This window comes from Megascapheus bottae, chromosome 31 (assembly GCF_031878675.1).
Source record: "Megascapheus bottae isolate mThoBot1 chromosome 31, mThoBot2.hap1, whole genome shotgun sequence".
Taxonomy (NCBI): domain Eukaryota; kingdom Metazoa; phylum Chordata; class Mammalia; order Rodentia; family Geomyidae; genus Megascapheus; species Megascapheus bottae.
The window spans coordinates 8,492,712-8,506,607 of NC_143539.1; the positions used below are offsets into that span (position 1 = coordinate 8,492,712).

General features: G+C 49.8%; 2 protein-coding genes and 1 non-coding gene across 3 annotated transcripts; all 3 read right to left on the reverse strand.

Moving 5' to 3' along the window:
- Positions 1 to 417: 417 nt before the first annotated feature.
- On the reverse strand, positions 418 to 8,288 carry Haus5 (HAUS augmin like complex subunit 5). The gene is made up of 19 exons (XM_090322185.1): positions 8,121 to 8,288; positions 7,601 to 7,663; positions 7,483 to 7,515; positions 7,194 to 7,218; positions 5,266 to 5,371; positions 5,024 to 5,183; positions 4,699 to 4,768; positions 4,524 to 4,606; positions 4,085 to 4,142; positions 3,846 to 3,973; positions 3,668 to 3,749; positions 3,463 to 3,593; positions 3,155 to 3,317; positions 2,918 to 2,998; positions 2,677 to 2,822; positions 2,358 to 2,469; positions 2,130 to 2,268; positions 939 to 1,071; positions 418 to 813 (listed from the first exon to the last, which is right to left on the reverse strand). The coding sequence occupies exons 1-19, from the start codon at positions 8,216 to 8,218 to the stop codon at positions 696 to 698; spliced, it is 1,929 nt and encodes a 642-aa protein (XP_090178311.1). The 5' UTR covers positions 8,219 to 8,288; the 3' UTR covers positions 418 to 695.
- A 2,877-nt stretch (positions 8,289 to 11,165) lies between these two features.
- Trnan-guu (transfer RNA asparagine (anticodon GUU)) lies at positions 11,166 to 11,239 on the reverse strand. Its single transcript has one exon. It is a non-coding gene; the product is annotated as a tRNA-Asn (tRNA).
- A 1,387-nt stretch (positions 11,240 to 12,626) lies between these two features.
- On the reverse strand, positions 12,627 to 13,824 carry Pmis2 (PMIS2 transmembrane protein). The gene is made up of 2 exons (XM_090322169.1): positions 13,501 to 13,824; positions 12,627 to 13,064 (listed from the first exon to the last, which is right to left on the reverse strand). The coding sequence occupies exons 1-2, from the start codon at positions 13,735 to 13,737 to the stop codon at positions 12,936 to 12,938; spliced, it is 366 nt and encodes a 121-aa protein (XP_090178295.1). The 5' UTR covers positions 13,738 to 13,824; the 3' UTR covers positions 12,627 to 12,935.
- Positions 13,825 to 13,896: the final 72 nt, after the last annotated feature.

The following is a 13,896-nucleotide window of genomic DNA, read 5'->3' on the forward strand; positions in this document are numbered from 1 at the left end:
TTGAGTCATCTGCAGACTTTTTGGTGATTTGTTTTTTTTTTTTTTTTGGGGGGGGGGTCATAGGGCTTGAATTCTGGGGACCTGGGCGCTGTCCCAGAGCTCTTCAGTTCAAGGCTACTCCCCTACCCCTTGAGCCTCTGCCCCACTTCCCCGTTTTTCTAATAGTTAGTTGGAGATAAGAGCCTCATGTTCTCAGTGCCCGGCGCTGGCTTTGAACCGTGATCCTCAGATCACAGACTCCTGAGTAGTTAGGATTACAGGCATAAGCCACCGCGCCTGGCCTTATTGGTGATTTTAATTGACGAATCTAAAGGACTTTCCTGCCTGGGCTGGCCTGAAACCGTGATCCTCAGAACTCGGCCTCCTGGCTTTGAGCCACTAGTACCTGGCATAGTTAATTTTCCTACCAAGATACATTCTGTTAAGTTTGAGGGGGTATGGGGGTGGGATGACAGGGCAAGAGGCAAAGAAAATGAGAGGGACAGAGGGGCTGGCCAGTCCTGGTGATGCTTTCACCTATTTTATTGAGGGAGGCATGATACTTGGGATGACATTTTTTGTTTCTTTTTTTGGGGGGGAGGGCAGTACTGAGGATTGAACTCAGGGCTTCCAACTTGCTAGGCAAATGCCCTACCACTTGAGCCACACCCCTAAGCCAGAAGTGTGAGATTCTTGATTGTGATTTAAGCTTCTTTTCATTTGCACAACTGCTGCAGGGCTCCCTGGGCCTGGACCCAGCGCAGCTGCCACTGGGAAAGGGACAGGCCTTTGCAGAGTTCCTCCGAGAGGGCAGCTTGGCCTGGCTGCTCCCACCTGGGAAAGAATATGGCATCAGAGGGTAAGCCCAGTCCTCCAGACCCTCTCTTATTTCCTCGATCACCAAGGCCTGTCTTGACTCACCCCATCTCATTCCCCTACCCTTTGTGCGCCCCTCTCACCAGTCCTCCACGGCCCCCTGCAGCTCAGGGACACGCTTCAGTGCCTGTTTGAGCAAGTTCTCAAGCCGCTTCAGTGCCTGCCCCACGCTCTCCTTCTGCTCCTTTTCCTGGGAGGCCTGGACCTGTAGCAGCTCTGGGGATTAGAAACCAGCATTGAGTCCTTCAGCTGTCTGGGATCACCAATGGGATCACAAAGTCTCTGGTGATCTGGTTTAGACTCTCCCAACATCTCTCCCAAAACTGTACCCCCCCCTTTTTTTTTTTGGCTAGTCCTGGGCTTGAGCTCAGGGCCTTAGCATTGTCCTTGGGCTTTTTCAAGGCTAGAGCTCTACCACTTGAGCTACAGAACCACTTGGGGCTTTTCCTATGTATATAGTACCAAGGAATCGAACCTGGGTCTTTGTACATGCTAAGCAAGCACTCTACCACTAGACCAAACTCCCAATCCACTTCTGGCTTTTTCTGTAAATGAGGAATCAAACCTAGGGCTTGGTACCTTGTAGGCAAGTACTCTACCATTAGGCTATGCTCCCGACCCCAAACCTGTTCCTTTTGAGTTCCATCTCAAGGATGCACCCATCCCAGACCTCATCCTATTAACCTTTCCTACTTTTCCAGGCAGCCTTCCCCAGGCTTGGGGCTCCCACTCTGATACCCACAGGAGAGTTATATTGGCGTTTCAGCCTGATCCTGGAAGTGGAGCTGTGGCTCAAGTAATACAGTAAAGGCTTGAGCCAAAAAGCTAAGGGACAGTGTCCTGGACCTGAGTTCAAGCTCCAATACTGGCACTAAAATAACAAAGGCCCTCCAAGTCTGCCCCAGGGCAGAGTGAAGCTCTCCAGTTTGGTATTTGGGAGTTTGCATTATGTGGTCCCTGTTCACGAAGTCAGGTATCCTATTTCCATTTGGATTCAGCTCCCAGCCACCATGTGGGGGAGCCACTAAGCCATGGGCATCTCTGCTCCCTTCTCTATAATATGGGGTATGGTGTGCTGCTTGCCCCATGGCCCTACCCTGCAGATTAAACAAACACATGCGTCTCAAGCTCACAGTAAGACCTGGGTGAGTCGGGAGTGCTTGTGAGCACTCCAGGACCCAGTGCTACTGGATCCAGGAAGCAGGGTGGGCCTCCCCTGGCCAATAAGGAAGCAGGGTGGGCCTTCTCTGGGTGGGTGAGGAAGTAGGGCTTACCCTGGGTGGGTGATCCTGGCTGTAGACGGGTTTTTAGGTGGAGTAAACTGGCAGAGCGGAGATGGAGATCACGCTGGTCCTGGAGGAACAGAAGGTCCTGGCGAAGAGAGGCAGCCTTTGGGAGGAGCAGCTCTGGTGCCTGGAAGGAGGGCAGGAGGGAGGACAGTCACATGGGGCAGAGATGGGGATAAGAAACAGGCAGACAGGTCACAGGGGATGGTCACTCACCTTCCCAACAGGCAGCCCCAGTATGTGACTCAGTGCGATGAGGCTGGAACCCACTGGGGATGCAGGGTGTAGCTGGTGGATGGATGGAAGGATGGTGGGCAGTGGCTTGGCTCTGGAGTGAGGGGGACCAGGGTAGATGCAGCAGTGAGAATGGGGGACTTGTGTTCTCGAAACTGGGGGAGGAAGGCAGACCTGGGGACCAGGATGCCAGACCTGTGACGTGTGGTTGCTTAGGTCCCCTGGGGTTTGTTTACTGAGGAGACCCTTGAGGGAATGACAGCCCCTCATGGTAGGAGAGGAGGCTGGCCACTAGCCTCACCCTTCGGGGCTGTGTCGCAGCAAGGGGCTCAGCAGAATATTTGGCAGATGCTGGGCTGCCTCCTCCAGGCAGCGGAGCAGCTCCTGGCTCTGTGGTGACACTGCCTCAGAAGTAGGGATCACCTTCCGCTCCAGCAGAGCCAGAACCTGTAGCCGGGGAGAGGAAGGACAGGGTAGCTTGGGTCCAGCCAACTACCCTTTCCTGGCAGGCTCCCCTCCCTCTAGCCCTCACCCCATCTCACCTCTTCAGGGCCCCGGCCCAGGCGGGTCTTGCTGGCCGAGTTTCCCTTGATGAGCAGACGGATCTGTTCCTGCGTCTCCTCCTGGGGAGACCAGAGACCACAAATTGAGCTGCTGTGTGTCTCTGCCATCCCGGTCCCCCACTTCCCAAGGGTCTCTTTAAGTTGCTAGGGAGGCTCTGATGCAGGCCTGAGGCTGGGTGTGCGCCTGGACTACGATTGACCTATTATCTTTCTCACCACCAGCCGGCGCCAGTGCAGGATCCTCTGCTGCTTGGTCTGCAGCTCCTTCAGCAGAAGCTGCCTCTGCCCGGCTGTGTCCTCCAGCTCCTGGCTCTGGGCACACAGGCCCTTGAGCTCCGCCCTGAGGCCATAACACTGAAGTCCCAGCATCAGCGCCTTTCTGGAGGGACCAGCAGAAGACAGGAAGGGAACTGAGGCCACCAGGAGGGAGATGATGGTCAGGGATGTACAAGGAACCCCATACACAGACACACAGAAACCCAAGACAGATAACCCTAGGGGCCTCTGCTAAGGCAGCCCTTCACCTCTGGCTGGATGCCAGGCTGCGTTTCTCCACCTCTTCCACCACACCCTGGAGGCGGCCAGTCAGGACCTGTCGCTCTTTCAGGAGGGCACCCCGCTGAGTGACCAGGGCGCCTAGGGCCTGCCAGCCCTCCTAAGAGAACAGTCCATGTGGGCATGGCCCATGGGGGTGAGCAGTGGAGAGGGGGCCGAGAGCTCCTTGGTTACCTGGATGAGATGAACCGGGGATGGCGCTGGCTGGCAAGAGTCAGACTGGTCAGGGGGCCTGGGGTGGGAACAAAGCAAATCTCTGAAGATCAGCTTGGTTCCCACTCACTACACTGAACACCCAGCCCGGCCCAACCTAAGGTCACCATGTCTGTCTTACCCCGATGCCACTCCACACCTGGGCAGCTCAGCCTCTCCCAGACCATCATCCCTGCAGCACTGGGCCAGGATCTCTGCCTCCCGTTCTGCAGCCAGATACTCCAAGGCAGCCAGCACGTGGCCTGGTGGGTGGTTTGTCAGCAGGGTCTGGCAGAAATGGAAGGCGATGAAGGCATGGGGTGAGGGCAGGGCCACAGAGGAAAGCCTGGGCTAGGACGCACAGTCAGGAGCTGGTCTTAGAAAGCCCCACTTTCTCACCTCCACTGAGCTAAGCCATTGCTGGTAGGAAGTTCCAAATTGGTCATTGGGAGAGCTTCTGGTATTTGGAGAAGAGGATAAAGAGACAGTATAGTTATCCTTCTGTAAATATTCTACCTTGTTTTGCTAATGAGGAAGCTGTCTACAGCTGCTCACCCAATTATACTAACATGCCAGTCTTGGGATCTTTCCATGTGCTGTTGGCCTGGGATGCCAAAATGACCTTTCACATTGGCTTTGTCTCTTCACCAGTGCCCTCCCCAATTTGGCTAGGTAACAGCCACCTTTGGGGTGCCCAGAGCATCTTCCCCATCCTCAATGTACTGGCTATCTGGCCCTTTGTGCCAGCCTGAGAACCCCGTGAATTCAGGGTCTGGGCTAACCTTGTACCCTGAGGCCCAGTTTCTTCACAGGGTGTCTGGGGTGTGTGGATACTCACAGTCTGGGGCCTCCTTGGGCCTGGGGCATCAGGAGGTTCTGAAGAAACTGGGCTCGGAGGTTGCAAGCTGCTCGGACATCCCGCTAGAGAGAAAAAGAGAGCCAAGAATGGGGACCCAGGCATCTGCCTGACCCTGGATGCCTTACCACTTTTCTCCACAGCCCAGGGGCCTTACCAAGACCTCAGGCTCCAGGGCCAGGGTTGCTGATGTCAGCGGGCCAAAGGTCACCTCCATTTTGGCCTTCCTGTAGCAGTAGTACAAAGAGGATCAAGGGCCAAAGACCAATTGATGTGTCCCATCCACTCCCATGGTCAGCATGGCGGATCACAGGGACTGCTGAGCTCTAGCAGCCACCTCCCAGACTAGGCCACTGTCAGCCTCCTGGACTGTTTGGATCTTAAGTGCTCCGTACACAAATGTGGAACTCTAGAATGTGGAAGGGGTGGAGAGGGGAAGTCCAATAAGGACGTCAGGTGCCCTTAGGCAAGATGAGGCCCACCTCTCCATATCCTGCAGGCGCTTGAGCTGGTTGTGCAGCCGCTGTGTGGGCCCCTGGAGTCCCTGCTGCTGTTTTCGCATAGCCCCTGCTTGCGCCTGGAGGAGGAGAGCCCGACGCTGGGTGTCGTGAATGTTCTGCAGTGCCTGCTCCGTGGCCATGTCTGTGGGAGGAACACCAAGGTGGCTCTCGGCCATTTTCTCCACCCTCAGTCCACTGCCCAACTTCCTGACCCCATATGTCACCTTGAGTCTCAGTCTCCCGGTCCATCAGCTCCAGGTTCTGGTCTAGTTCTTGGATCTCAGCCCGGAGGCGGGCGACAGTGGCTTCCAGTTCCAACTTGCGACGAACCTGTGATCAAGTACAGGATTAGAAGCTAAGTGGCTCAGGGTTTACCTTGCCTGATCTATGTTTTGGGACACCAAGCTCCTTATCTTGGTGGGTAATGGCAGGTTTTTCCAAGGCAGATCCTATGTCTGACACAGAAAACTAAGGTTTTTTAATTTTTTTTTTTTGCCAGTCCTGGGGCTTGAACTCAGGGCCTGAGCACTGTCTTTGGGCTTTTCCAAGGCTAATGCTTTACCACTTGAGCCAAGCACCACTTCCAAGCTTTTTCTATATATGGGGTACCAAGGAATCAAATCTGGGTCTTCGTACATGCTAGACAAGCACTCTACCACTAGTCCAAACTCCTGGCCCAGAAAAGTAAAATTTTACTTGGCTCTTTCCTTCCTCCTGAAATTGCTCACCTACCATCCAGTGTTCTAATTAAATTCATTTATTGAATCACTATCGTAATTTTTTTATGTTGGTCGTGGGGATTGAATTCTGGGCCTGAGCACTGTCCCTGAGCTCAAGGCAGCACTCTATCCCTTGAGTCACAGCACCACCTCCGGTGTTCTGGTGGCTAATTGGAGCTAAGAGTCTAATAGACTTTATGCCCAGGCTGGCTTTGAACCGAGATCCTCAGATCTCAACCTCCTGAGTAGCTAGAATTACAGGTGTGAGCCACTGGCACCTGGCTTATTACTATTTTGTGTGTGTTGGCCTGAACTCAGGGCCAAGTGCTTTCGGCCTTTTCTCTCAAGGCTAGCACCCTAATATTGGAGCCACACGTTCACTTCTGTCTTTTGCTAGTTAATTGGAAATAAGTCTCATGGACAGAAGGCACAAGCAGCTCACACCTGTAATGCTAGCTACTCAGGAGGCTGAGAGCAGAGAATGGTAGTTTGAAGTCAATCCCAGGCAAGAAAGTCTGTGAGACTCTTATCTCTAACTGACCATCAAAAAGTCCAAAATAGGGGCTAGAAATGTGGTTCAAATGGTAGAGTGCTAGCCTTGGGCAAAAGAAATTCAAGGACAGGGCTGGGAGTTGGGCCTTGGGATAGAGTGCTTACATAGCATGCATGAAGAACTGGGTTCGATTCCTTGGTACCACATACATAGAAAAAAGCCGGAAGTGGTGCTGAGGCTCAAGTGGTAGAGCTCTAGCCTTGAGAAAATCCCAGGACAGGGCTCAGGCCCTGAGTTAAAAGGCCCAGGACTGGCAAAAACGAAAGAAAGAAGGACAGTGCCCAGGCTCTGAGTTCAAACCCAGGACTGGCCAAAAAAAAAAAAATTCCTATGTGGAGCTAGTTGAGAAAAGCTAGGGACAGCAGATAGGCCTTGAGTCTTCAGTACTGGCACACACACACACACACACACACACACACAAAGTCTCATAGACTTTTCTGGTAGGCTTGCTTCAAACTATGATCTTCAGACTAAAGGTTCCCAAGTAGCTAGGATTATAGGCATAAGCCCTCAGCACCCTGCACCCAGCATGCTGTTTATGCTGATGACATGCACAGACTTATCCCAGTACTGTTCTGGTCCCTCCTGGAAACACAATGGGTCCTGCAATGGCCTTTAACATCACTCCTAAACTTGTCCCGCCTGCCCGCCCCCCCCCCCCAATCTCCTCTCACCAGGATCTGATGTGCATGTCCTCCCTCCAATTCGATCCCTGGGGTGAAGGGGATAGGACTGGACTGCTTATATGTATGTGGTACCAAGGAATTGAACCCAGGTCTCCGTGCATGCTAGGCAAGCACTCTACCACTAGGCCAAACTCCTGGCCCCTATGATTTTTTTTTTTTAAATGAAAGAGAATCTTATAGAATAGGCTTCTCACCTCTGGACTATCCTGATAACCATACCTGAAAAACATGAGATTGGTGTTAGAAGCTGCCTGCATTTTTTTTCCTCCTGTCCTGGGCCTTGGGCACTGTCCCCAAGCTTTTCCCGCTCTACCACTTGAACCACACTCCACTTCTAGCTTTTAAGTGGTTAATTGGAGATAAGGGTCTCATGGATATTCCTGCTCAGGCTGGCTTTGAACTATGATCTCAGCCTTCAAAGTAGTTAAGATTACAAAGGGGAGCCACTCCTTGGCTAGGAAGGGACAATTTTGAGAAAGTTACCAAAGCAGATTTCCCCGGATCTTCTTGATACTCCTGCAGTGGAGAGAAAGAGGAAGGGGTGTTGGAGGATCTGTTTTTGCCCCATCCCTCAACTTTCCCCAGCCCAGGCTTGTCTTACCTCTGACTGTGTACATGCTTCAGGACATATGCCCAGATGTCAGCCCCCTGACCCAGACACAGCCTGTGGGATGGGGGTGGAAATGCCTTAGGGTCCCAGATTCCACACTGCTGGAGGAACCCACTTTTTTTTTTTTTTTTTTTTGGCCAGTCCTGGGGCTTGAGCTCAGGGCTTGGGTGTGGTCCCTGAGCTTTTGTGCTCAAGGCTAGCTACTCCACCACTCTGAGGCACAGCACCACTTGTGGGTTTTGAGTGGTTAATTGGAGATCTGGATCTCATGGGCTTTTCTGCCAGATCCTTAGATCTCAGCCGCCTGAGGAGCTGGGATTACAGCGTGAGCCACACCACCGCCCTTTCCCGGAACACACATTCTCAGGGCAGGGATCCCCGAGTGACTTGGGGTGCGGTAGTGGTGGTGGGGGGGCTCGTCTTGGATAAATGCGCGCGTGTGTCTGTGTTCGTCTTTCTCTGGAAACGTTAGGTCCGGGCTGGAAAGTCTTCCTTCGCGGCGCCATCTCACCTGCGCAACGTCGATTCCGGGGCTCGAGCTGCCACGGGGGCCCCCATCTCTTCTACTACCCAGCAGTTCAGTTCCCGCGTTTGCCGCACCAGCTCCATGACAGGGAAACTCCAGGCTAGGGCGGCAGCCGCCGTCTCCCGCGCCCGCCGCCGCCTCCCGCGCCCGCTTCAAGAGTGGCGCCGGCCTCTGACGTCACGGGCGCGACGCCGGTGACGCCATCGGTTGCTGGGCAGACTACGGACCCCTCTGTCCCAGCTCGCTAGGCCTTGGCAGGATCTTGCATCAGGCCATTTTTAATTTTTTTTTTTCAAATTCTATTCTAGATTTACTGTACTCCAAAATATTTCCCTGTTTATTGTTTATTATTCTTGCAGACCAGTCTTAAAATACATTAATATGTATATGCTTGCATATACATTTGTTGGGCCTTATGTATATATACGTATACATATGCTTATCTATCTTTGTGTGTATTTAATCATATCTTGAGAAAATGAATGTAATATTAGAGTAAATATATGACTATATATTATACACATATAATTATATATTTAATATATTGTGTTACATACATATTTTATATATTTACTCTAATAACTAAATTGTAATAATTACTATATATGTTTGTGTCCATTTCCTGGCATTTATTTCAATAGATATTACATTATATGATCAGAGACACATAGGCATTGATGCTTAATGTACCTACGTGGACTTGTCCTGTTCTCTCCACTCCAATTCTGTGCCTGGGGAACTCTGGCTGCCTTGTTGACTTCTTCTTCTTCTTCTTCTTCTTCTTCTTCTTCTTCTTCTTCTTCTTCTTCTTCTTCTTCTTCTTCTTCTTCTTCTTCTTCTCCTTCTCCTTCTCCTTCTCCTTCTCCTTCTCCTTCTCCTTCTCCTTCTCCTTCTCCTTCTCCTTCTTCTTCTTCTTCTTCTTCTTCTTCTTCACCAGTCCTGAGGACTGAACTCAGTGCTGTCTTTGGGCTTTCTCAAGGCTAGAGCTCTACCACTTGAGCCACAGCACCACTTCGGGCTTTTTTTTTTTTTCCAGTCCTGGGGCTTGAACTCAGGGCCTGAGCACTGTCCTTTGACTTTTTTTTTTTCGAGGCTAGAGCTCTACCACTTGAGCCAGAGAACCATTTTCAGCTTTTTTTTTTCTATGTATGTGGTACTGGGGAATTGAACCCTGGTCTTCACGCACACTAGGCAAGCATTCTTCCAGGCCAAACTCTCAGCCCTGCTTTGACTTCTTGCACTCTTAGTGGGAGGCCTTTTTATTCCGGTTTGTGGTTGAGTTCCAGGTTTCTCAATAGTAGGAAAGAACTAACCCCACACCAAATGCTTTTCTGATGCTGATTAAAAATGTTAAAAACCAGATCAGGAGCCAGGCATAAATGACTCACACCTGTAATTCCAGCTACTTTGGGGATTGAGATCTAAGGATCAAGGTTCAAAGCCAGCCTAGGCAGGGAAGTTCTTGAGACTCATTTCTCCAATTAACCAGGAAAAGGTTGGAAGTGGAGATGTGGCACAAGTGGTAGTACTCCAGCTTTGAATGAAAAAGGAATACTAGCATGCACATACAAAGTAATTTATCAAGCTCCACAACTGACAAAAAGAATAAGTAATTTTCATTTATAATTCACTTTTGAGAGTTAAAAAAAATCTAAGCTGGGCATGGTAGCACATGCCTATAATCCTAGCTACTCAGGAGACTGAGATCGGAGGATGGAGGTTCAAAGTCAGCTCAGCCACTAAAAAGTCTATGAGGTTCTTATCTCTAATTAACCGCCAGAAAACAAGAAAGTGGCATTGTGGCTCAAGGGTTAGGGCGGTAGCCTTGAGTTGAAGAGCTCAAGGACAGCGCCCAGGCCCAGAATTTTGTGTGTGTGTGTGTGTGTGTGTGTGTGTGTGTGTGTGTGTGTGTGTGTGTGTGTGTGTGTGTGATGTGTGTAGGATGTAAGTCCTTTGAAAGATATTTGTGATTTGCAGGGATGGGGGAATGTGTGGCTAAGTGGTATAGTCTGTCTCTAGAATATATGAGGTACTGGGTTTGATCTCTATCACTGCCAAGAAAAAACGGAGGAGAAAATAGTATGGCTGCTGGCATTTTACTTATTGCTTATAGGCCAGTTCAGCCTCACCAGTGTGTGTGTGTGTGTGTGTGTGTGTGTGTGTGTGTGTGTGTACATCTATGATTTACAAATACTTCCTCTTGGTAGCTTGCTTTCTTTCTTTCTTTCTTTCTTTCTTTCTTTCTTTCTTTCTTTCTTTCTTTCTTTCTTTCGTGGACTGTGGGCTTGAACTCTGGGCCTGGGCATTGTCCCTGAGCTCTTCAGCTCAAGGCTACCACCCTATCCCTTAAGCTACAGCACCACTTCCAGGTTTTCTAGTGGTTAATTGGAGATAAGAATCTCAGGGACTTTAGTGCCCTGGATGGCTTTGAACTGCCATCCTCAGATCTCAGCCTCTCAAGTAGCTAGGATTACAGGCTTATTTCCATTTCTAACAGGACACTTGCAGAAAAAAGTAATTATCTCAATTATTTTTTTTGATCATTTTATTTTTGTGCCAGTTCTAGGGCTTGAACTTGGAGTCCAGATGCAGTCTCTGAGCCTTTTTTTTTTGCTCAAGGCTAGTGCTCTACTACTTAAGTCACAGCTCCATTTCTGGTTTTTTTTTTTGGGGGGGGGGGATGGTTAATTGGAGATGAGAGTCTCACAGACTTTCCTACCCAGGCTGGCTTCTACCTGTGATCCTTAGGGTTCAGTCTCCTGAGTAGTTAGGATGACAGCAGAGAGCCACTGGTACCTGGCTGGGGGAAATATTTTGCAGTGTTTCATGAATCATTGTTAGTATAGAAATAGCACTTTTCAATCCTACTCTAGCAATAAAATCCCAGCATAATAAATCTCCTTTCCACCTCTATCAACATAGCTTAACTTTACTTTTGACATCACAAAAAGTCCATAGTGTTTTCATGGTGAGAGGAGACAGGTTTGACATCTTCCAACCAAAGATGACAGGATTAAAAAGAACATAGAGCGTCCCTGGGTGGGCTTGAACCACCAACCTTTCGGTTAACAGCCGAACGCGCTAACCGATTGCGCCACAGAGACTTGGCCTCTGCTGCGGTGCAGGATGTATAGGGAGGGAGCCAGTCACTGCAGTACTTCCCCAGAGCTGGGCAGGGCGGGGAGAGTGCTGCTGCACTTGTGTTAAATTGCAAAGCCTGGGGAGGGTGAGGAGGTGTGAGACTTTGTATCATGTGTTTGTCACCTTGGAAGCTTGTGTACACTTGGGGGATGATTCTGAAGCTACAAAGACTGCCCAATAGCCATCTCCCTGTGCTTATTTAGTTAACCAATCTCATTTAACTAATCTATCCTTATTTCCTTGGAAAAAGCCTAAGAAGGGAAATCAGAGGAGTTTCTGGACTGGGTTGTCCCCCTCCCTGAGGGTGGGCAGGGGGCTCAGTTTCACCCCAATATTAGTTTCTGTTGTTGAGAGAACCAGAGCAATCGGAAGGGCAGCAAGGAGCGAAGGGGCCGGGAGAAATCTTGACCTCAACAAACCCACTGTGTGCCCCTTGCCCCCTTGCATTAGGGCTGGATGCCAGCCTGGATGCTTCCTGTTCTTATGCCTTTGGTCAGCCCTGGTCCACTGCCCTGGCTAGAAAGATGGTTTCTGTTCACAGGTGCTCCTAGAAGATACCTAGTGAATCAACATTGATTCAGATTTCTAAATATCATCCCACCTTAGTAAAATATTGTCTATTTTACAGACCAAAAAAAAAAAGAGAGAGACATTTTGTCCAAGAATATGTATATTTCTATTTGATCAGCACTGGGATGTGAACTTAGAGCCTCTTACCCTCAACTGTTCTCCCCGCCCCACACACTCAAGAGAGGCACTCTACCAAATGAATCATGCCTCCACTTATGGCTTTCTGTGGCCAATTGTAGTCTCTGGATTTATCTGTCCCAGACTGGTTCCCACATTGGGATCTTCAGATCTCAGTCTCCTGAGTAGTTAGGATTATAGGAGTGTGTCACCAGAGCCTGGCTGATATGTGTTTTTTGTTTTTTGTCGGTTGTGGGGTTTGAACTCTGGGCCTGGGCACTGTCCGTGAGCTCTTCAACTCAAGGCTACTGCCCTACCCCTGAGCCACAGCACCACTTCCAGTTAATTGGAGGTAAGTGTTTCTTGGTCTTTTAGTGCCTGGGCTGGCTTTGAACCAAAATCCTCAGATCTCAGCCTCCTGAGTAGCTAAGATTACAGGTATGAGCCACTGTGCCTGGCTGTTTTTTTTGTTTTGTTTTGTTTTGTTTTTTGCCATAGGGAAGAGAGGCTTGGGTACAAATCCATGTCAGACCTGATTTCGTGTCCCTGGTTCTACTATCAGAACATTCCGAGTTTCTACATAATTTAGGAAACAGCCCCCAAGGAAATACAGACATCTCCCTAGGGGTAAATAAAACAAAGAACCACACAGACGCAGGAGAAGCCAGAACAAACCCTTCAATTTTATTGGGTAAATAAATAGTTTTCTGGAAGAGCAGCCCAGTAGAACTAAGGGGATATAGCACATAAAGCACAGCCCCTCAAGGTGGATAAAGACAGCCGCGGAGGCCATGGGAACCTAAGTGTCACTAGCAAGTGGCGGCAGCACCCCCGGGCAGATGAATTGCTTGGATGTTGAGTTCCTTGGTGGATTGGTTTCTTGGCTAGGAGATCGTCTTGGCTATTGAATTTCTCACATGGTGACTGGTAATGTCCTGATGAGAATGGACTCCTGGGATACTGGGCTGCCTTTTACATATGTAACGCATACACATAAATGATCACTAAACCAATGACTATGGCAAACACGTCCAGCCAACCAGTCCAGCCCGAGTTGATGTAAGCCTGCTCCCAGTCTTGGTTCTGGTTGGCCTCGGTTGTCTGTAGACAGGAGCACAGGTATGAGATTCTGAGCCCAGAAACCCTCAGGAAATAGAGGGGAATCCCCTCCACAGGACCCAGGACAAGAGCCAATACAGGGTGCAGGAAGAAACTAGAACCGGCCATCGTTAGTTGCTAATGGCTTACGCCTGTAATCCTAGCAATCAGAAGAGAGACAGAGCTGAGGACCGAAGTTGAAAGCTGGCCAAAGGTAGGCAAATCCAAGAGACTCTTTTGGCCAATAACCATCAAAAAGCTGAAAGTGGAGGTGTGGCTCAAGTGATAGGGCCCCAGCATTGAGTAGAAAAGCTAAGCAATGACACAAGGCCCCAGTCCCAGTACTTGCACAAAAAGAAAAAAGAAAAAAAAAAAAAGGAAGGAAAGGAAAGGAAAGGAAAGGAACAGACCACAAGCCAAAGCTTGGGTGCTCTTTTACCTTGCTACTGAAGTAGGCAGCTGCCAGTCCCAGGGGAGGGAAAAAAATGACTGCAAAGACGGTCAAACATATGTAATTCGGAGCATAAAATGCTAGTTCTTCCGGCATCTGTAGGCTTTCTGTTGTCTCTTTAGGTGACTCGATTGGATTAGTTGGGGTCTCCAGGGCACTCGGAGCTTCTGGGGCAGCTGGAAAAGCATCTGGGGCAGCTGGATCATCTTTGGGTTTGGGGATCATGATCTTACTATTCAGATAAAGACAGATCTTTAGTGTCTTGAAACCAGAGGTCCAGCCCCACTAAACCTCCCCTTGCTCTATCCACACAACCCCAGCACCCAAACAGTCAAGGCCAATTCTTCACAATGGAGACATCCACACCTCAAGCCCTGATTGGCT